The sequence below is a fragment of the Oncorhynchus clarkii genome, chromosome 4, assembly GCF_045791955.1.
Source record: "Oncorhynchus clarkii lewisi isolate Uvic-CL-2024 chromosome 4, UVic_Ocla_1.0, whole genome shotgun sequence".
NCBI classification, from domain to species: Eukaryota; Metazoa; Chordata; class Actinopteri; order Salmoniformes; family Salmonidae; genus Oncorhynchus; species Oncorhynchus clarkii.
This window is the reverse complement of record NC_092150.1, coordinates 30,546,778-30,568,372: the sequence shown is the minus strand read 5'-3', so window position 1 is coordinate 30,568,372 and position 21,595 is coordinate 30,546,778. Positions and strand designations below refer to the sequence as shown.

At 41.5% G+C, this 21,595-nt stretch overlaps 1 protein-coding gene across 1 annotated transcript; it reads left to right on the top strand.

Annotated features, from left to right (window-relative positions):
• The first annotated feature begins 258 nt into the window (after positions 1-258).
• Positions 259-17,369, top strand: LOC139406722 (regulator of G-protein signaling 5-like). The gene is made up of 5 exons (XM_071149679.1): positions 259-407; positions 4,602-4,715; positions 10,957-11,018; positions 13,691-13,857; positions 14,011-17,369. The coding sequence occupies exons 1-5, from the start codon at positions 364-366 to the stop codon at positions 14,170-14,172; spliced, it is 549 nt and encodes a 182-aa protein (XP_071005780.1). The 5' UTR covers positions 259-363; the 3' UTR covers positions 14,173-17,369.
• Positions 17,370-21,595: the final 4,226 nt, after the last annotated feature.

The window sequence follows — 21,595 nt, the reverse complement described above, 5'->3', positions numbered from 1 at the left end:
TAGGCTGTTAAAAGCCTGCTTAATTACTTGACACATTGCTCTTCACCACCTGATCAATGGTTCAGTTCAGTGCAACTTTTTTTTACCTTTGTAAATTTAAGCATCTGGTCCCAGATTTGTGGTTAGGGACTAACCTCTACTTCCAGCCATCCCAGTTCTACCAGACCACTTCTCATCCAGCTGACCCTGACTTTTCTTCCTGCAGTTGCAGGCCTCCATTTCATTGGCTTATGCTCTTGGCACTGAGCCAATAGGCACTATGTATATAAACTCCTCAAGAGTGCTGGAAGACAAAGTCAAAAAGAAAAAGGGAATCTTACGGTGGTGGACTCACTCAACAACACATCAAAAGAAAAACAGAAAATGTGTCGAGGATTAGCTGCATTACCCCAATCATGTCTGGAAAGGTGAGATACCAAAAGCAATATGCGCTTCTGCTCTCTGAAAGGGTAATCGCTCCTACTGTAGCTTGCCTGAAATAACCCCAGAGATATCACATCACAAGTTTCTGAGGCTGATTTCTTAGTCGGAAAATGTTTGGTCTGTAATTAAAATCAGATTTCTTTATTCATAGTTAATTTTTCATGCTGAAGTCATTGACATATGCTGTATGGTAATGAAGTTAATTGTGAATATAGTTCTTCATTAAATCATTTTTCTACTTTTTGCAAAACATGTACGATAAATGGAAACTTGATTAAATACTCTTCCAAAATCTTTCAACTGTCTAAAAAGTTGAAAGGTTCCAGTTGCAGAGATAGGTATTGAGATAGGTATTGTTCCATGATCTGATAAGATCTTAATGGCTTAATGTTAGCATCTTGCTGACTGTATTCCACTACTGCAGTCCAGACTCAGCTATTTCTTCCACCTGCAAGACAGGAAGATTTTGCCAAACTTAAAAGCAAAAAAGAGGTACAGTTTGTGCTCTTTGTCATCCTCTGGTGATTAACTTATTAAGAAGCAGATTAGACCAAAAAAGCTAAGAGAAATCAGTATGATATACTGCACTGCCCTGTTTCTGGCAAAAGGGAGGATTGATACATACCAGTATCATGCATACATGATTTATAACTTATATATTGAGTTATGCATATTAATTTATTAAATCAAACTATTACTCGGAGCAGTATTTTTTGATAAAGGATGTTCATAAATAATTGGCAAATATAGCAATAGAACTCATTGGCTGTTTTTCCAATATGCATTCGCTGAAAACTGCTCATCACTCAAAGCAATTAGACAACAGCTACCAGTTGATCAAAAATCCTGGATTTAAGATACATGACCAAAATGGCTTTTGTCAACTTGAGGTAGGTAGCTAGCAAACATTTGCCAGCTATCTAGCTAGGCTAGCTAAGGAAACATGCAGTAATTCAACATTGGCTAGCAATTTTATTTTATTTAAACTTTATTTAACCAGGAAGGACTCATTGAGATTTAAAATCTCTTTTTCAAGAGCGTCCTGCCCAAGATAGGCAGCACCAAGTCATTACAAATATTACAGACAAACAACATGAAAAACTACAAGTAATCTAGTAAAAACCATAGAATTCACAAGAATATAACAATATCAAAACAGCCAATTATGGAAGCTGTGTCATTCAGAAAAAAACATTGTTTTTAAACGCTGCGTCATTTTTTTAAATTAAAAAAGTCGACGATAAACTTTAACAAAACACTTCGAAATACTTTTGTAATCCAACTTTAGGTATTAGTAAACGTTTATAATCTATCAAAATGATTACAGGGCGATGTATATTCAATAGCTCCTCGTCTGCAAATCAATGGCTGCCAATGTCCACATTGAAAACATCCTGGTGGAGACCGGAAGAAACGGAATCCAGATAGTTGGATTTTCCAACAAAAAATTCCATTGAAAATGACGACAATGGCGACATCGTGTGGAATTTGTATGAATTGCATGCAGGTCGATATTACATTTTGTCCCCTTTTAACAACCCATGAAAGTGACTTATGGAAATTATTTTTAGCTTTCAGAGAGCAGTTTTTCTTGCGTTTTTCAATGAAACACACGATCTGTTATAGTCACAGCCGTGATTTAACCAGTTTTAGAAACTTCAGAGTGTTTTCTATCCACACATACTAATCATATGCATATACTATATTCCTGACATGAGTAGCAGGACGCTGAAAAGTTGCGCGATTTTTAACAGAATGTTCGAAAAAGGAGGGGGTAGAAGTAAGAGGTTTTAATGCCCTTATTTGTTTATAAATCTGCTTATAGACAAGGCAAGGTACCTACCCAGCAGCATCTGAAAATATTATTCCACTTCACAGCTGCTTCAAGATTATATTTATTAAAAACCCTGAGCTTCATGTCTCACCCATCAGCATGAAGATGGCACCTGAAATGAATCATTTGAATCTACAGTAGGCATAAGCTATTACTGTAAAAAAAAAAAAAAAAAAGTACAATATATTAGAGTACTTTTTACAGGAGGCTCCCTAATTACAGTTAATAACAGTATTATTCAGCATTTTACCCATAATGCAGTGCAATCTATGCTGTAGAACACATTTACGGTATACTGTGCATCTTACAGTGTTTTACTGTTGAAATGACAGAAAAGTCTTACAGTGTACTGTAGGTCTTCTGCTCTGTTGCTGATTGCTTTTCAACTTCACGAACTTCACTGATTGGTTATAGCTATCTGTGCTCACTTGGTTTTCCTGACTACAATCTGCATTAGCCAAAGCCATTACTATGGTCGTTATACTGTTCTAACTCAAATCAAATCAAATCAAATGTATTTATATAGCCCTTTGTACATCAGCTGATATCTCAAAGTGCTGTACAGAAACCCAGCCTAAAACCCCAAACAGCAAGCAATGCAGGTGTAGAAGCACGGTGGCTAGGAAAAACTCCCTAGAAAGGCCAAAACCTAGGAAGAAACCTAGAGAGGAACCAGGCTATGTGGGGTGGCCAGTCCTCTTCTGGCTGTGCCGGGTGGAGATTATAACAGAACATGGCCAAGATGTTCAAATGTTCATAAATGACCAGCATGGTCGAATAATAGTAAGGCAGAACAGTTGAAACTGGAGCAGCAGCACGGTCAGGTGGACTGGGGACAGCAAGGAGTCATCATGTCAGGTAGTCCTGGGGCATGGTCCTAGGGCTCAGGTCCTCTGAGAGAGAGAAAGAAAGAGAGAAGGAGAGAATTAGAGAACGCACACTTAGATTCACACAGGACACCGAATAGGACAGGATAAGTACTCCAGATATAACAAACTGACCCTAGCCCCCCCCGACACATAAACTACTGCAGCATAAACACTGGAGGCTGAGACAGGAGGGGTCAGGAGACACTGTGGCCCCATCCGAGGACACCCCCGGACAGGGCCAAACAGGAAGGATATAACCCCACCCACTTTGCCAAAGCACAGCCCCCACACCACTAGAGGGATATCTTCAACCACCAACTTACCATCCTGAGACAAGGCTGAGTATAGCCCACAAAGACCTCCGCCACGGCACAACCCAAGGGGGGGCGCCAACCCAGACAGGATGACCACATCAGTGAATCAACCCACTCAGGTGACGCACCCCCTCCAGGGACGGCATGAGAGAGCCCCAGTAAGCCAGTGACTAAGCCCCTGTAATAGGGTTAGAGGCAGAGAATCCCAGTGGAAAGAGGGGAACCGGCCAGGCAGAGACAGCAAGGGCGGTTCGTTGCTCCAGAGCCTTTCCGTTCACCTTCCCACTCCTGGGCCAGACTACACTCAATCATATGACCCACTGAAGAGATGAGTCTTCAGTAAAGACTTAAAGGTTGAGACCGAGTTTGCGTCTCTGACATAGGCAGACCGTTCCATAAAAATTGAGCTCTATAGGAGAAAGCCCTGCCTCCAGCTGTTTGCTTAGAAATTCTAGGGACAATTAGGAGGCCTGCGTCTTGTGACCGTAGCGTACGTGTAGGTATGTACGGCAGGACGAAATCAGAGAGATAGGTAGGAGCAAGCCCATGTAATGCTTTGTAGGTTAGCAGTAAAACCTTGAAATCAGCCCTTGCTTTGACAGGAAGCCAGTCTAGAGAGGCTAGCACTGGAGTAATATGATCAATTTTTTTGATTCTAGTCAGGATTCTAGCAGCCGTATTTAGCACTAACTGAAGTTTATTTAGTGCTTTATCCGGGTAGCCGGAAAGTAGAGCATTGCAGTAGTCTAACCTAGAAGTTACAAAAGCATAGATTCATTTTTCTGCATCATTTTTGGACAGAAAGTTTCTGATTTTTGCAATGTTACGTAGATGGAAAAAAGCTGTCCTTGAAATGGTCTTGATATGTTCTTCAAAAGAGAGATCAGGGTCCAGAGTAACGCCGAGGTCCTTCACAGTTTTATTTGAGACGACTCTACAACCATTAAGATTAATTGTCAGATTCAACAGAAGATCTCTTTGTTTCTTGGGACCTAGAACAAGCATCTCTGTTTTGTCCGAGTTTAAAAGTAGAAAGTTTGCAGCCATCCACTTCCTTATGTCTGAAACACATGCTTCTAGCAAGGGCAATTTCCTGAATGTGTGTCATTAAAAAAATTACAGCATCATCCTTAATGCCCTTCCTTATGTTTTCTTTCTCAGGGCTAAAGAGATCAAGTCTAAGTTGGGGGTTCTCCTCCTGAAGCCTGAGAATGGCATTGACCTGATTATCCCCTACCCCGAGAAACCAGAGAAGAAGCCAGAGAAGCTTCAGAAGTGAGTAGTGTAACTTTCTCCTTCCCTCAGACAGCCCTCACATACACAAACATTAACACATACTCTCTCTCTCGCACACACTCCCACACACACTCCCGCAAACACCTTAGAACAGCATGGCTACAGAGTGCATCAGTTACATCTCTGTGCTCCTCAAAGGAAGGAAACATATAGAAACTTCTCTACTGCCAACCTTGTCAATTGACATTGGTAAATGTGACTTCTGAAGGTAATTGTGGGTGAATACCTATGCACGCACAACTTTTCTGTTTTCTAATTCTTATTTATTTTTTGAAACAAGTTATTTGTTTCATTTCACCAATTTGGACTATTTTGTGTGTGTCCATCATATGAAATCCAAATAAAAATCTATTTAATTTACAGTTTGTAATGCAACAAAATAGAAAAATACAAAGGGGATGAATACTTTTTCAAGGCACTGTATGTAAATATCATTATTAAAGTGCCATTAATAAAGTGACTAGTGATCCATTCATTAGAGTGGCCAATGATTTGAAGTCTGTATGTAAGCAGCAGCCTCTCTGTGTTAGTGATGGCTGTTTAACGGTCTGATGGCCTTGAGATGGAAGCTATTTTTCAGTCTCTCGTTCCCAGCTTTAATCCACCTGTACTGACCTCGCCTTCTGGATGGTAGCAGGGTGAACAGGCAGTGCCTCGGGTGGTTGTTGTCGTTGATGATCTTTTTGGCCTTCCTGTGACATCGGGCATTGCAGGTGTCCTAGAGGGCAGGTAATTTGCCTCCGGTGGGGCGTTGTGCAGACCGCACAACCCTTTGGAGAACCGTGCAGTTGCGGACAGTGCAATTGCAATACCAGGCGGTGGTACAGCCTGACAAGATGCTGTCAATTGTGCATCTGTAAAATTTTGTGAGGGTTTTAGGTGCCAAGCCAAATTTCTTCAGCCTCCTTCACTACACTGTCTGTGTGGGTTGACCATTTCAGTTTGTCAGTGATGTGTACGCCGAGGAACTTAAAACTTTCCACCTTATCCACTGCTGTCCTTCGATAGGAGGGTACTCCCCCTGCTGTTTCCTGAAGTCCACGATCATCTCCTTTGTTTTGTTGATGTTGAGTGAGAGTTTGCTATTCTGACACCACACTCTGAGTGACCTCACCTCCTCCCTATAGGCTGTCTCATCGTTGTTGGTGATCAAGCCTACTACTGTTGTGTCATCTGCAAACTTGATGATCGAGTTGGAGGTGTGCATGGCCATGCAGTCATGGGTAAACAAGAAGTACAGGGGGGGGGGCTGAGCACGCACCGTTGTGGAGTGTTGAGGATCAGCAAAGTGGAGATGTTGTATCCTACCTTCACCACCGGGGGCGGCGCGTCAAATAAAATACAATTTTATTTGTCACATACACATGGTTAGCAGATGTTAATGCGAGAGTAGCGAAATGCTTGTGGTTCTAGTTCCGACAATGCAGTAATAACCAACGACTAATCTAACCTAACAATTTCACAACAACTACCTTATACACACAAGTGTAAAGGAATGAAGAATATGTACATAAAAATATATGAATGAGTGATGGTACAGAACGGCGTAGGCAAGATGCAGTAGATGGTATCGGGTACAGTATATACATATGAGATGAGTAATGTAAGGTATGTAAACATTATATGAAGTGGCATTGTTTAAAGTGGCTAGTGATACATTTTTCATCAACTTTTACAATATTAAAGTGGCTGGAGTTGAGTCAGTATGTTGGCAGCAGCCGCTCAATGTTAGTGGTGGCTGTTTAACAGTCTGATGGCCTTGAGATAGAAGCTGTTTTTCAGTCTCTCGGTCCCTGCTTTGATGCGCCTGTACTGACCTCGCCTTCTGGATGATAACGGGGTGAACAGGCAGTCGCTCGGGTGGTTGTTGTCCTTGATGATCTTTATGGCCTTCCTGTGACATTGGGTGGTGTAGGTGTCCTGGAGGGCAGGTAGTTTGCCCCCGGTGATGCGTTGTGCAGACCTTACTACCCTCTGGAGAGTCGTACGGTTTTGGGCGGAGCAGTTGCCGTACCAGGCGGTGATACAGCCCGACAGGATGCTCTCGATTGCGCATCTGTAAAAGTTTGTGAGTGCTTTTGGTGACAAGCCAAATTTCTTCATCCTCCTGAGGTTGAAGAGGCGCTGCTGCGCCTTCTTCACCACGCTGTCTGTGTCGGTGGACCAATTCAGTTTGTCCGTGATGTGTACGCTGAGGAACTTAAAACATACTACCCTCTCCACTACTGTCCCGTCGATGTGGATAGGGGGGTGCTCCCTCTGCTGTTTCCTGAAATCCACGATCATCTCCTTTGTTTTGTTGACGTTGAGTGTGAAGTTATTATCCTGACACCACACTCCGAGGGCCCTCATCTCCTCCATTTAGGCCGTCTTGTCCTTGTTGGGAATCAAGCATACCACTGTAGTGTCGTCTGCAAACTTGATGATTGAGTTGGAAGCGTGCATGGCCATGCAGTCGTGGGTGAACAGGGAGTACAGGAGAGGGCTCAGAACGCACCCTTGTGGGGCCCCAGTGTTGAGGATCAGCGGGGTGGAGATGTTGTTACCTACCGTCACCACCTGGGGGCGGCCAGTCAGGAAGTACCCAGTTGCACAGGGCGGGGTCGAGACCCAGGATCTTGAGCTTGATGACAAGTTTGGAGGGTACAATGGTGTTAAATGCTGAGCTGTAGTCTGTCTGGGAGCAAGACATCCTGGTCCGCGACGGGGCTGGTTTTCTTTTAGTTATCCGTGATTGACTGTAGACCCTGCCACATACCTCTTGTGTCTGAGCCGTTGAATTGCGACTCTACTTTGTCTCTATACTGACGCTTAGGTTGTTTGATTGCCTTGTGGAAGGAATAGCTACACTGTTTGTATTCAGTCATGTTTCCGGTCACCTTGCTATGATTAAAAGCAGTGGTTTGTGCTTTCAGTTTCGCACGAATGCTGCTGGTTTGGAAATGTTTTAATAGTTGCTGTGGGTACGACATCGCCGATGCACTTGCTAATAAACTTGCTCACCGAATCAGTGTATTCGTCATGTTGTTGTTTGACGCAATACGGAACATATCCAAGTCCACGTGATCGAAGCAATCTTGAAGTGTGGAATCAGATTGGTCGGACCAGCGTTGAACAGACCTGAGCGTGGGAGATTCCTGTTTTAGTTTCTGTCTATAGGCTGGAAGCAACAAAATGGAGTCGTGATCAGCTTTTCCGAAAGAAGGGCGGGGTAGAGCCTTATATGCATCGCGGAAGTTAGAATAACAATGATCCAGGGTTTTACAAGCCCTGGTTGCACAATCGATATGCTGATAGAAATTAGGGAGTCTTGTTTTCAGATTAGCCTTGTTAAAATACCCAGCTACAATGAATGCAGCCTCGGGATATGTGTTTCCAATTTACATAGTCAAATGAAGTTCGTTCAGGGCCATCGATGTGTCTGCTTGGGGGGGAATATATGTGGTTGTGATTATAATCGAAGAGAATTATCTTGGTAGATAATGCGGTCAACATTTGATTGTGAGGAATACCAAGTCAGGTGGACAGAAGAACTTGAGTTCCTGTATGATGTTATGATCACACCACGTCTCGTTAATCATAAGGCATACCCCCCTCCCCGTCCTTCTTCTTATCAGAAAGATGCTTATTTCTGTCGGTGCGATGCGTGAAGAAAGCAGCTGGCTGTACCGACTCCGATAGCGTGTCTCGAGTGAGCCATGTTTCTGTGAAGCAAATAACGTTACAGTCTCTTATGTCTCTCTGGAATGCTACCCGTGCTCAGATTTCATCTACCTTGTTGTCAAGAGACTGGACATTGGCGAGTAGTATGCTCGGAAGCGGTGCGTGATATGCCCGTCTCCGGAGCCTGACCAGAAGATCGCTTCGTCTGCCCCTTTTACGGCGTCTTTGTTTTGGTTTGCCGGCTGGGATCCAATCCATTGTCCTGGGTGGTGGGCAAAACAGAGGATCCGCTTCGGGAAAGTCGTATTCCTGATCGTAATGATGGTGAGTTGACGTTGCTCTTATATCCAATAGTTCCTCCTAAGTCCAGGTCCCAATTGCATGGGGTTGGGTTGAGACCCAGGGCCTCAAGCTTAAGATGAGCTTGGAGAGTACTATGGTTTTGACTGCTGAGCTGTAGTCAATGAACAGCTTTCTTCCATAGGTATTCCTCTTGTCCAGATGGAATAGGGCAGTGTGCAGTGTTATGGCGATTGCATCGTCTGTGGACTTATTGTGGCGGTATGCAAATTGCAGTGGGTCTAGGGTGACAGGTAAGGTGCAGGTGATATGATCCTTGTTTAGTCTCTCAATGCACTTCATGATGATAGAAGTGAGTGCTACAGGGCGATAGTCATTTAGTTCAGTTAACTTTGCCTTCTTGGGTACAAGAACAATGGTGGCCATCCTGAAGCATGTGGGGACAGCAGACTGAGATAGGGAGAGATTGAATATGTTCGTAAACACACCAGCCAACTGGTCTGCGCGTGCTCTGAGGACGCGGCAAGGGTTAACACGTTTAAATGTCTTACTCACGTCAGCCACGGAGAAGGAGAGCCCACAGTCCTTGGTAGCGGACCACTTTGGTGGCACTGTATTATCCTCAAAGCAGGCAAACAAGGTGTTTAGACGTCGGTGTCTGTAACATGGCTGGTTTTCATTTTTTAGTACATGATTGTTTGTAGACCCTGCCACATACGTCTTGTGTGCGAGCCGTTGAATTGCGACTCCACATTGTCTCTATATTGACGTTTCGCTTGTTTGATTGCCTGGCGGAGGGAATGACTACACTGTTTGTATTCGGCCATATACCAGTAACTGAAACGTCAGCTCAGGGATTCAAACCAGCTACAAGGTGAAAAATCTTTTGATGTTCCCTTGAGCAAGGCACTTAACCCTAATTGCACCTGTAATTCACTCTGGATAAAATATAATGAGAACGAGAGAGATCATCCACTTACTTGTGGAACCTCTTACATAATTACTATTTTCCCTACTAGCTCAGTAGTACAGCCATCAATTATGGTTAGATGCTGCAAGGCTCTCTCTCGCACTAGTTGATGCAATGGCAGGTATCATGCTGATGGGAAACTATTATCACCATGCTGAGCTACCATCAATAGCTTAACATCTCTGGCTGTGTGTTTGCTTGTACTATACGTGTTAGTAGTTATTGTAGGATGGCTTCTGTGAAACTTTAATCCTCATCTCGTTGATTTATGGGGGGGGGGCTTCCGCCTATGATTTAAAAATCACACCCAGGTGTGACTTCACACCAGGATGTTAATATCACACCCACGTGTTGTATGTAAATATCAACCCCATTGTTCTGGGTGGCCAGGGCTTCACAAAGTGGAGATGAATATGACACCCTTGTGTTTTTTTGTTTTTTTACCACGTGTTGTATGTAAACATCACACCCCACTGTTCTGATTACAGTATTGCGGATGTTAGAAGGGGTCCTAGTGTCTGTGTGCAGATATGTTGTGAAAGGTGTTGGTGGGGTGAAAGAGACTATTGTGTTGGTAAAGGGGGTATTGTATTGGGGACTATGGTGACACGTGGGGGTTGGTATGATGGGTTAGTTAGGATGGGGGTTCCATGTCTGGGTAATACACATTGTCCAATGTTTGAAGTTGTGATGGGTTAGTCAGGAGGGAGGTTTGTGTGATTGTGTGTATTGGTGGGGAGGGGCTGGTGATGTGGGTCTGGACAGTTTGGCAATGCTTAGTTTCCAAAATGCTTAGCGGCAAAATCTTGTGATTTATGAGGGGGCGGGACTTCACAACCTGGGTATAAATATCACACCCATATGACTTCACGTGACTTCAAATGATGTAGGGTTTGTTCTGTCAAACTGTATTTCACAGCTTATGGTTATTGAGAGGGGTTTGGCAGGAGCAAATAAAATATGGTTATTAAATTAGATAACGACGTGGTCACCACGTTTTGTATGTACACAACTTTGATCTGATTACTTTGTTATGAATGGCTTTGATGTAGGTTTTGCTGCAGGGTGTGTGTGTGTGTGTGTGTGTGTGTGTGTGTGTGTGTGTGTGTGTGTGTGTGTGTGTATGTGTGTGTGTGTGTGTGTGTATTAGGGGGAGAACAATCGAGGACCTCTAAACCTCAATGACCTTACAGGGTGCTGTATTAATAGGCTGTGGGTCACAAACTGTTTAATCAAGGGTAAGGTGTGTGTTGTTTAACTGTTATATTGTGTTTGTGTGTTGAACAGGCCCGTTCCTGAAGAGGCTGCTCAGTGGCGTGAGTCCCTGGACCATGTGCTGACCAACAGCTGTAAGTACGCCCAGAAATACACACACACACACACACCAAATAAGTCCTTGTGAAAAGCCATGAGGTCTTCTAGAAAACCATATGTTTCTTAACTCAATCATATGATACTTTACACGAAATACTGAGCAGACCGACTAGAATTAACATTAAGTCTGATGGTATTCATTATCGTTATGCAGAGAGATCTCCTGGGAGAACTAACATTTTATAATCCATCTGTGAACCTAAAGTCTGTATTAAGTAAGTAAGCCTTGAAAACACATTTGCTGTTTCATATTAAATCCAAATTTTAGATGCTACCACCCTCCTCCAAATCAAAACCAAACATGAATTTCATATTGTGTTCTCATTTTCTGCGCTCGCCTGTGTTTCACACCTGTTTGTCCTAGCTAATCAGCGTCGCAATACAGGCACCATGCTGCCAGACAGGAAGTAAAACGGAGCATGTGCGAGCAAACATTGACATCTACAGTATGTTTTGATTTGGAGGTGGGTGTGGTAGCATCTAACAATTGCATTAAATGTTTTCCTGGGAACTGCTCCATGCTGCAAAAAAAAAACACTTTTCAATCAGAACCGTCTATTGAATACAGATACACTACTTGACCAAAAGTATATGGACACCTGCTCGTTGAACATCACATTCCAAAATCATGGGAAGTAATGGGGAGTTGGTCCCCCCTTTCCTGCTATAATAATGTCCTTTCTTCTGGGAAGGCTTGCCACTAGATGTTGGAACATTGCTGCGGAGACTTGCTTCCATTCAGCCACAAGAGCATTAGTGAGGACGGGCACTGAGGTTGGGCGATTAGGCCTGGCTTTCAGTCTGTGTTCCAAATCATCCCAAATGTGTTTGATGGGGTTGAGGTCAGAGCTCTGTGCTGGCCAGTCAAGTTCTTCCACACGATCTCAACAAAACATTTCTGTATAGACCTCGCTTTGTGCACAGGGGCATTGTCATGCCGAAACAGGAAAGGGCCTTCCCCAAAATGTTGCTACAAAGTTGAAAGCACAGAATCGTCTAGAATGTCATTGTATGCTGTAGCGTTAAGATTCTCTTCACTGGAACTAAGGGGCCTAGCCCAAACCATGAAAAACAGCCCCAGACCATTATTCCTCATCCACCAAACTTTACAGTTTGCACTATGCATTCAAGTAGGTAGCGTTCACCTGCCTTCCGCCAAACCCAGATTCATCCGTCGGACTGCCAGATGGTGAATCGTGATTCATCACTCCTCAGAACACATTTCCACTGCTCCAGAGTCCAATGGCAGCTTGCTTTACACCACACCAGCTGGCGCTTGGCATTGCGCATGGTGATCTTAGGCTTGTATGAGGCTGCTTCGCCATTTCATGAAGCTCCCAATGAACAGTTATTGTGCTGACATTGCTTCCAGAGGCATTTTGGAACTCGGTAGTGAGTGTTGCAACCGAGGACAGATGATTTTTACACTCTATGCGCTTCAGCTCTCTGCAATCCCACTATAGTAGAGTCCCTGGATAGATGAAAGCAAAGAGATTTTTCCAAAAAGAGGTCAGGTGTTTTTTCTTATTTCTGAGTCAAGGGAAGTTGCTGGATCAGGGTTCTGGTCATTTATTTATACTAAACAAAAATATAAAAGCAACATGCAACAATTTCAACAAATGTACTGAGTCACAGTTCATATAAGGAAATCAGTTAATTGAAAACAATGTATTAGGCCCTAATTTATGAATTTCACATGACTGGGCAAGGGCGCAGCCATAGGTGGGCCTGGGAGGGCATAGGCCAAGGAGGTTTTCCCTACAAAAAGAGCTTTATAATGGACAGAAGTACTCCTCACTTTCATCAGCCGTCCAGGTGGCTGGTCTCAGACAACCCCGCAGGTGAAGAAGCCGGATGTGGAGGTCCTGGGCTGGCGTGGTTACATGGTAGAGAAATGAACATTAAATTCTCTGGCAACAGCTCTGGTGGACATTCCTGCAGTCAGCATGCCAAATGCACGCTCCCTCAAAACTTGAAACATCTGTGGCATTGTGTTGTGTGACAAACTGCACATCTTAAAGTGTCCTTTAATTGTCCCCAGCACAAGGTACACATATGTATGATCATGTGGTTTAATCAGCTTCTTGATATGCCACACCTGTCAGGAGAAATGGCAAAGGTGAAATGCTCACTAACAGGGATTTATTCACATTTGTAAACAACATTTGAGAGAAATAAGCTTTCTGTGCTTATGGAACATTTCTGGGATCTTTTATTATACCTTATGAAACATGAGACCAACACTTTACATGTTGTCTTATATGTTTGATCAGTATACTGTATATACAGTCAGGCCCATTGTGTTTTCACTTCAGCAACACATATTGAGGATTAGCGGGCCATGTAAGAATCCAACCCCCAACTCTGATATTGTAAACACTCAGCCATTGGAGCTTATCATCATCCTATCATAACAGAGGCACAGTGGCAGCATGTCTCTGGAATTCAGGACTCAGGGGAGATGTTGGAGGATTGGCCAAATGCCCTCTGTGTTAAAATATGGGAACAACTCACTGTCTCTCTATTTCACTCTGTCTCTACTTTCTCTCTCTTTGCTCTTTGCTCTCTGCTCTTTTTCCCTCTTCCCCCACTCACTCTCTCTCTGATCATTTAATATTCCCATCTCCTCTATCTCTCCGTCTCCCAGATGGCCTGGCCATGTTCCGTGGCTTCCTGCGCTCTGAGTTCAGTGAGGAGAACATTGAGTTCTGGGTGGCCTGTGAGAACTTCAAAAAGACCAAGTCTCCCATGAAGATGACTGTGAAAGCCAGAAAGATCTATGAGGACTTCATCCAGACCGAGGGACCCAGAGAGGTGACAGAAAACGTGGCAAGCAAATGTGTACTATTGTTGTATTTGTTGTGGAAGCCCAGACTTACCTTATCCTTCCTGTCTCCGTCTCTCTCTCTCTCTCTGACTGTCTGACTCTCTCCTCCCTCCCATACTTCTCACTTTTCCTCCCTTAAGGTGAACATTGATCATTACACCAAGGATGTGACCCTGAGGAACCTGGTTGACCTTTCCTCCACAACCTTTGACCTGGCCCAGAAGAGAATTTATGCTCTGATGGAGAAGGACTCCTTCGGCCGCTTCCTGAGATCCGAGAAGTACCAGGAGCTGGTTAATTAAGAAGATGATTGCAAAGTAAGGGTAAATTCCAAACCAATTGGTTATCATTTGAAGTGGAATTAGGCCTTTAAAATTATTTGATGGAACTGACTTAAGCAAGACTGCAGGTTTGATAACTAAGGACAAACATAAAGATAGACCTCATTCTAAACCACATTGACTCCATATTTCAAATCACTAATTACTACTATATTTGTCTTATATAGCTGTAGCCAATCAACATTTTACAAGTCAATTAAAAAAGTAATGAGTGTGGAAACACAATATGACAATATGACATTATTTGTTAAATGTTTACTCCAACTGAGAGACAAACAAACCACCAATCAATTAAACAGTGATTTAAACAAATACATTTGAACATCACCATTTCTTAGAAAGATAAACCAAAGGTCATAATTATTGCAGACAAAGTAATCTTTAATGATTTTGTCCCGTAGTCTAAATAAAAAGTGTAAATAAATAGTCTAAATAAAAAGATCATAGACAGACAGACAGATAGACAGACCATATCTGTACAACAACTTTCTCTGGAATAAAAGACCATTGGCTTTCAGAGTTTCTGGGGAGGAGAATATGACCTCTGCCTTGAGACTCTTAGTGACACATCCAGTACCCATCCAGTGTTCTAAATGGGGGAGAAAGGGTGAGGGACTTCTTGGAACCGGACACTCTAGTGTTCCCACAGCCAAGTAGTAAACAGTCTAAGAAGAAAAGACATACAGTAGAAACCAGGTGCCTTGAGAAGCTGTGAGAATGTGTCCCCAACCATGCTCTCATGCAATCCTTGGGACAAGTGGTAGGCAGTTTGTTCAGTGGTTTACAGACCACTGTATTGTACGTTGATAAGATGGGAATACCGAGTAAGAGTGGATCTCATAAAATAATAGAACTCAGTATTTTTTTTCTCCAAATATTTTTTTTTTGGGGGGGGGGGGGGGGGTGAACTAATTGAAAATCAGTCATTTCACCTAAAGATAGCAATGAAGCATAGGAGATGAGTAAAGGACACATACCCAATACATCAACATCATAAAGTTTTGTGACTTTTCTAGCATAACAAAATATAAATATATGCACTCCATTATGAATGAACTAATCTTATCAAGTATTTCTATACAGCTTTGAGCATTTCTGTTTATCACTCACCATTCACTATCATAACTAGTCTTCACACCTTTCATGGTCTGAAAAGTAGAGGTGTATCGGTATGAAAAGGCTCTTGTAGTACGCTATCTCAGTCTAGTGTAGCAATGATATAAATACCTTACATTATGTTTCTATTCTGCACTTGCATGTTTTTATATATTTTAAGGGTGCAGCTGTCATAGCCACAACATTGGAGTGTTATTACACAGCAACTCAGTACCTATACAAGTCCATATTGTTGCCCAATACACACAATTCAACTTACTGCAACACTGCAGGTCAGGAGTTGACAATATGGTCATTGTAATTCATTGATTGTCCAATAGAAAATGTCACTTGAAGCTAAAATGTTCGATCACATACTTTGCAATCACTTGGCACGGTACACTAATAGAGTTTATTAACGATAAGGCAATTCCACTTTGACAGAATGATGCTGAGACTTTTCACTTTAAAACGCATGCCAAACAAAAACAATGACTGCAAAGTTCAACCATACAACTCTATGTTCAAGGACTACTTTAAACCATTTCCACTGACTCATTTACTTGAAGAACAGCAGATGCAAAGTTTGGTAACAGAATAACGGTTTGTCCTGTTTGTGCCATCCTTCTTTTACTAAACTTTGCATCTGCAGTGTTCTTCAAGCAAATGTGTTTTTGAAACGTTTCAGTGTTTTTGAAATGTTTTCAGTGGAAATTGTTAAACATCGTCCTAATACAACGATAGTTGCATCGTTGTATTCTCTTACTGTGGAATGTCCCAATACTAACACAAAACAATATGTTTCTGATGTGGCATTGATAAGTGTATCTGGTTGCATAGATTGGCCAATCTACTGCTATTGCTCAAGATGTTGTGCCTTCAGTGAAAACACTTATGGACCTATGACTTATGGAGCTAATATCTGACACATGTATTATTTGTAGTCAACCACATGAAAGACATCAATACATTCAATTCCTGAAGATGTAGTTATTTTTCTATGTAAATATCTACCAGTATTTAGTAGTATTTGTGTTGATTAAGTTGACTACCCCACTGGACTGAATGGGAGTTGTGGCCAAGAGAGGACTGATTGAAGAGTATCCAGGAGAGAACCATGCATTTTAACTCTCATAAAAGAGAAAACATCTGACTATCTGTTTTATTATGCAATACCCATGTATTTTTTACTCTTTTTGTGATCACAAGTTTATCGTTTACTAAAGAAATCTCTCAACATAAGGGATCAATATTACACAGATACATAAGGGAGAGTGGGGTAAGTTGAGCCAAAGGGGTAAGTTGAGCCATCCTTGTTTCTAGGAAACCATAAAGTCCTCCCATAAATAACAATTTTGTGAACTAACACTCGCACTTGACTTTTTCCCCCCTTTACTAGCTCTGACTTCACTTACAGCTACTTTATTTAAAACATTGACTTACTGTGACTGTGATATGTGGTTGTCCCACCTACAGTAGCTATGAATGCACAAACTGTAAGTCACACTGGATAAGAGCTTGTGCTAAATTAATAAAATGAAAATGTAAAAATGTTGACCATATATTTAAAAAGAGTTCATCATTTTATGGAGTTTGTGAAGGAAGAAACCACATGGGAAAAGTGGTAAGCAAGTTTGGTCCAAAAAACGGATTTTCACCAAGTCATATTAATTTACTGTGTTAGAGGTATCATGATGCTTGTATCTAAACCAAAGTAGATAATTTTCAGATTGTTCTATAAATCAGTTGGGGGTCTTTATAAGCTTGAATATGAGGTCCTAAACCTAGCATGAAAGTGCATCCTTGTAGCTGTTTGGGCTATAGACAAAATATTTGCCTTGGGTTAAGTTGAGCCAATAGTCATGGGGTACATTGAGCCAATGGTTGAGCCAATGGCAAATTGAAGTGTTTTTTTCCAAGGCATAATGCAAGGGATTATCACTGGGATACAAGGTCAAAAACAGGGCCTGGCCTATATTAAAAGTGTTTAAAAAAAAATACAGTGTTTGTTAGGTGTTAAGGCTGTGTTAATGCTTAAAATAATAAAAATACAAAAAAATCAATTGTGATTGTGTTGAATTGTGCTTGAAAAATGATGATAAAAGTAGTGGTAATTTTTCAATCAGCACAGAAATGCGTGTCGGTTTAACATATGCAGTCCTGCGGCTCAATTTACATGAATTCTGATTATTTCCAGGGATACACAACATCTTGAAATATATGTAAATATCTTTGTTAGAAAAAAATACTATATTTCCCTTGCGGGAGTAATGCTGAATGGAAAAAATGCCTCAACTCACAACTCTCCCCTACATACAGTACACAAAATGAATAACCAATTTAAGACAGAGGGGAGATGATGATAAATCCCATCTAAAATACACACCCGCTATGATATTGTATATTAATAAACACACAGCTTCCTGAGGCAGAGTTAGCTAACCTCCAGACTCACGACTACTCACATGAAGAGAGAAGTTGTTTTTCTTCGAATTAACATAGTGCGTACATTGTACCCAGGAGGAGAGCATAATTTTCCCGCGAGTGAATGAAAACGTCAGAGTAGCGAGTGGAAAACAAAGAGGAAGCTGATGCACAAACAGTGTCACAGCCTAAAATGTAGGCTTCGCACTCCTTATTTCTGTCATGTGTTCTTAGAATCACATGGAGGGTTGTGATGTCCCCTTGTGGTCATCTGTGAACCTGACAAAACGTCTCGTTGGTTTTCTATCTTCCCTTTTGCATGCGTTCACTTCACACACTTGCAGGTTCTGTCATATGTGTTGAGATTTACACAACCCAAATGGGCAAAAACTGGTTGAACCAATGTTGTTTCCACTTCATTTCAATCCCCAAAAATCTGTGATGACGTTGAATCAACGTGGAAAACAAATTGGATTTGCAAAAAGTCATCAACATAAGGTTATTTCCAATTGTTTTCACACAACTTTTAACCTAAATTCAATAACATGGTGACATTTGTTGTTGATTTCACATTGAATTCAGTTTAGTTGACAACTCAACCAAATTAAAATCGAAACATGATGTTAAACTGACATCTGTGTCCAGTGGGAGGGCTGTGTCATTGGAACTGGATAACGATTATCAGTCATCCTGGTAAATCTTTATAATATACATTTTATGAACAAATACTGTTAAAAGCCAGACCAGACAGACAACATGACTTCATAATGTTAAAAAATATCCTACATCTCTTTTTACTCTCTGGCCAATCAACACCATTACCACTCCATGAACCATATCGTCCCCAACCATGTGTCCAATAATATACCATGAGAGTACACACAACACTGGGCTGGAGATAAAACCCCACACACTGTGGAGATGGTCAGATAACACCTCAATTCTTCTGTCATCATGAAGAGATGGAGGATTACGATGAAAGCTAGGATTACAGAAACATCAAGGTTGCTTTTATAAAAAAGGGCTTCACCTTCTCTCCTCATATGAACTTTTCACTTCAACTGCTCCTCGTCTCTTAGTCCGTAGAAGCACAAGCTGTCTCATCCTACAGCATACAGTGAGGAAGCTTCTCAGGTGAATTTGCTCATCTGTCATGGAATATCGCCATCAAGACTTGGGGAAAGAAAACAAAATAGTACTCCCTAAGGTCTCTAAGTTTAGATCCCATTGATGGATAGTGGCCATAAACCTCCATGTAATTAATGTTTACAGTAGCTTCATAAAAGGCAGAGGGCTTACGGACTGAAGAGTCTTTCTGAAACCATTGTGAGCTGGGCATTTCCATGAGCACCAACGTGAAATTTAAAGGAGCATGTCAAAATGGGTGTCAAATGAAAGCTAAGAGTCTATATTTTTAGACATTAAGGGAAATATACATTTTTACAATTTTCCATCCCACAAATTTGGAATAAGCAAAGGCTTTGACTTTTGGTCAAACAGATGGAAAATGGATCTTAGACAACATCTACCAGAAACAAATCTTAAAAGGTATAAGAAATACATCAAAACACAAAAATGCTGAAGTAAAGTAACAAGTTAAGGTAGCTCTACCAATTAGTTTGTGTTTTTATTGATATCAAGTTTGTTTATGAAATACGGGCAGGCAGGTAGCCTAACAGATAAGAGCATTGTGTCCTTAACCGAAAGATTGCTGGTTCAAAGCCTGAGTCCCCTAGGTGAAAAGGCGCTCTGGATCGACCATCTGCTTAATATGAAAAATAGTAAAGTAAATCAGTAAAGGAATTACTAAAAAATCCTGGAACAGATTTATTCTAATTCAATTGGCTACATAGTTGTCACCTGCTACTGTCCTCCCTTCTGCTGGCATACGGTTATGTTCAGCTGATATCTATTTTATTTCTCTTGTTGTACTGAACACTGTGCTCCTGATGGAGTACAGTGCTCCTGGTGGAGTAGTTTATTTACGTTAGTTTATAAGCCCATTCATTGTGTAACAATTCTAAATGCAATCCCCTCTGTTTTGGTGCATGATTAAAAATAGCTACTATTTCTATTTTTCAACTTATAATTGAAGCATGCCTCCCATTCACCATTCAAGTTCAGTCAACAGGCTATCTGCGCATTACCCACCACTTAACAATGTGAGCTGGTGGCAGTGTGCATTTTGAAAACATGCTTAATAGTTTGAAACATATTATTATGAGGCATGTCTTACCTTGCTTCAAAGTAGCCTATAGGCAAAATCCAACCATGGAAAAATGGAGGCAATTTATTTATAAAAACTTCATAGATGGCGCGTGAGTTTCAAGTTTGGGGAAGCTTACAATTATCCTACCATTTCTACCATTCTGCGTGCCAGTTATGGTTTTCATATGCTCATTTTCATGGAACAGTTTTATTTCTATGATAATGTTTTCATTTCTCAAAATCATTGTCATGTGATTAATCCTAAAATCTGAATTAAAATAACAAAAAACTGAAAGTTAAAAGTAAACTAATGCGAGATCACCAGTGTCTGACATATGGACACGTTGATACACCGTGATCCATTGGTGGCTACAGAAATGAGTACATGGAACATCTAGCTTATAGGCCAATGCAGCAGTAGGCCTATAACTTCCAGTGCTCTTTCACACTGTTGCGGTGGAGAACAGGGTTTTTTATGTACCAGATTCCAGGCCAAGAGTTTACCTTTCTGTATTTGACAACCCCCTTTCAAGCCTATCACAAGACAAATCAACTGCTCCCTTTACGACTCTAAATGGACTGAGGGGGACAAGAGACAAAGAACAGGACGTCTTTTACGACTCACATGTGATAAGACTGTTGGGTTATTAGAGATCTTAGGGCGCCAGAGCCAAATTTCTCCTCCCACTCTATGTAAGGAAGATAAAATGGAGCTAAGAGGGCTAAAATTATATTTAAAAACGTTTTCTTCACTGTATTGGAACTGTTGGACTCAAGATGTTGATATACAGTGCCTTCGGAAAGGATTCAAACTCCTTGACTTTATTCACACGTGATCCGATTCAGGAAACTAGGCTAATGTCACAAGTCACGAATTCACAGGAGAGCTGTTTTTTAGCAAAATGTGTTTTTTTGGCAGAAATGCCTTCTCGGACATGTGAACTTCGTGTACCTTAATATCAAACTTGTATGCCATCTGTAAATACAAATAAAATAGTTAAATTACGAGCCCATTTGGTTTAGCCACTGAAAAAGAGGGCAACCTTCCCGCTAGCCATGATTGCCTGAGATTATGAGTGGGCTGGACAAGCCGAGAGATGAGTTTGGATTTGTCTGCCATATAGCAGGCGTCTGTCTATTGGAGCTTGGCTAACTTGGCTTTTTTTAAATGTATTGTGTAGTAAAACTGCATAAACCTAATGTCAAGGTAAAGTGTACGGTTAGCTATCTAACGTTGGCTGGCTGGCTCGCTAGCTAACGTTATGTGTATGCTCTCCATTTTCTGGAGCACCAAGTTTTGAAATCAGTGGAATTCGAGTGTGATAGCTAAAGAGCTGGAGAAAACACGTCTGGATTACATCGTGCATCAGACAAGAGACGCATCCAACCATGATGTATACTGGTAAAATAGTCTTGCTAGCTACATTTTCAGATATTACACATTTCTAATTTTGACAGAAAGTGGTTTAATTTCAAGTGTACTGTTAGCTAACGTTAGCTGGCTGGCTCGCTAACTAATGTTATGTCATGCATTGTGGATTCATTGTTTACCTAGCTAGCTATCTAGCTACATTTCTTAACAAAATATTATCGTCTTAGTGTGCCAGAGCGCAGAATAACTGATGCAATTTTGAACGCTCAACACCCATACCTCCGG

Excerpts from the sequence above, each read along its gene's own strand:
- LOC139406722 (XM_071149679.1), top strand. The coding sequence starts at position 364 with ATGTGTCGAGGATTAGCTGCATTACCCCAATCATGTCTGGAAAG. Across the intron at positions 408-4,601 it reads CCCCAATCATGTCTGGAAAG|GGCTAAAGAGATCAAGTCTA; the intron begins GTGAGATACCAA and ends TTTCTTTCTCAG. Across the intron at positions 4,716-10,956 it reads AAGCCAGAGAAGCTTCAGAA|GCCCGTTCCTGAAGAGGCTG; the intron begins GTGAGTAGTGTA and ends TGTGTTGAACAG.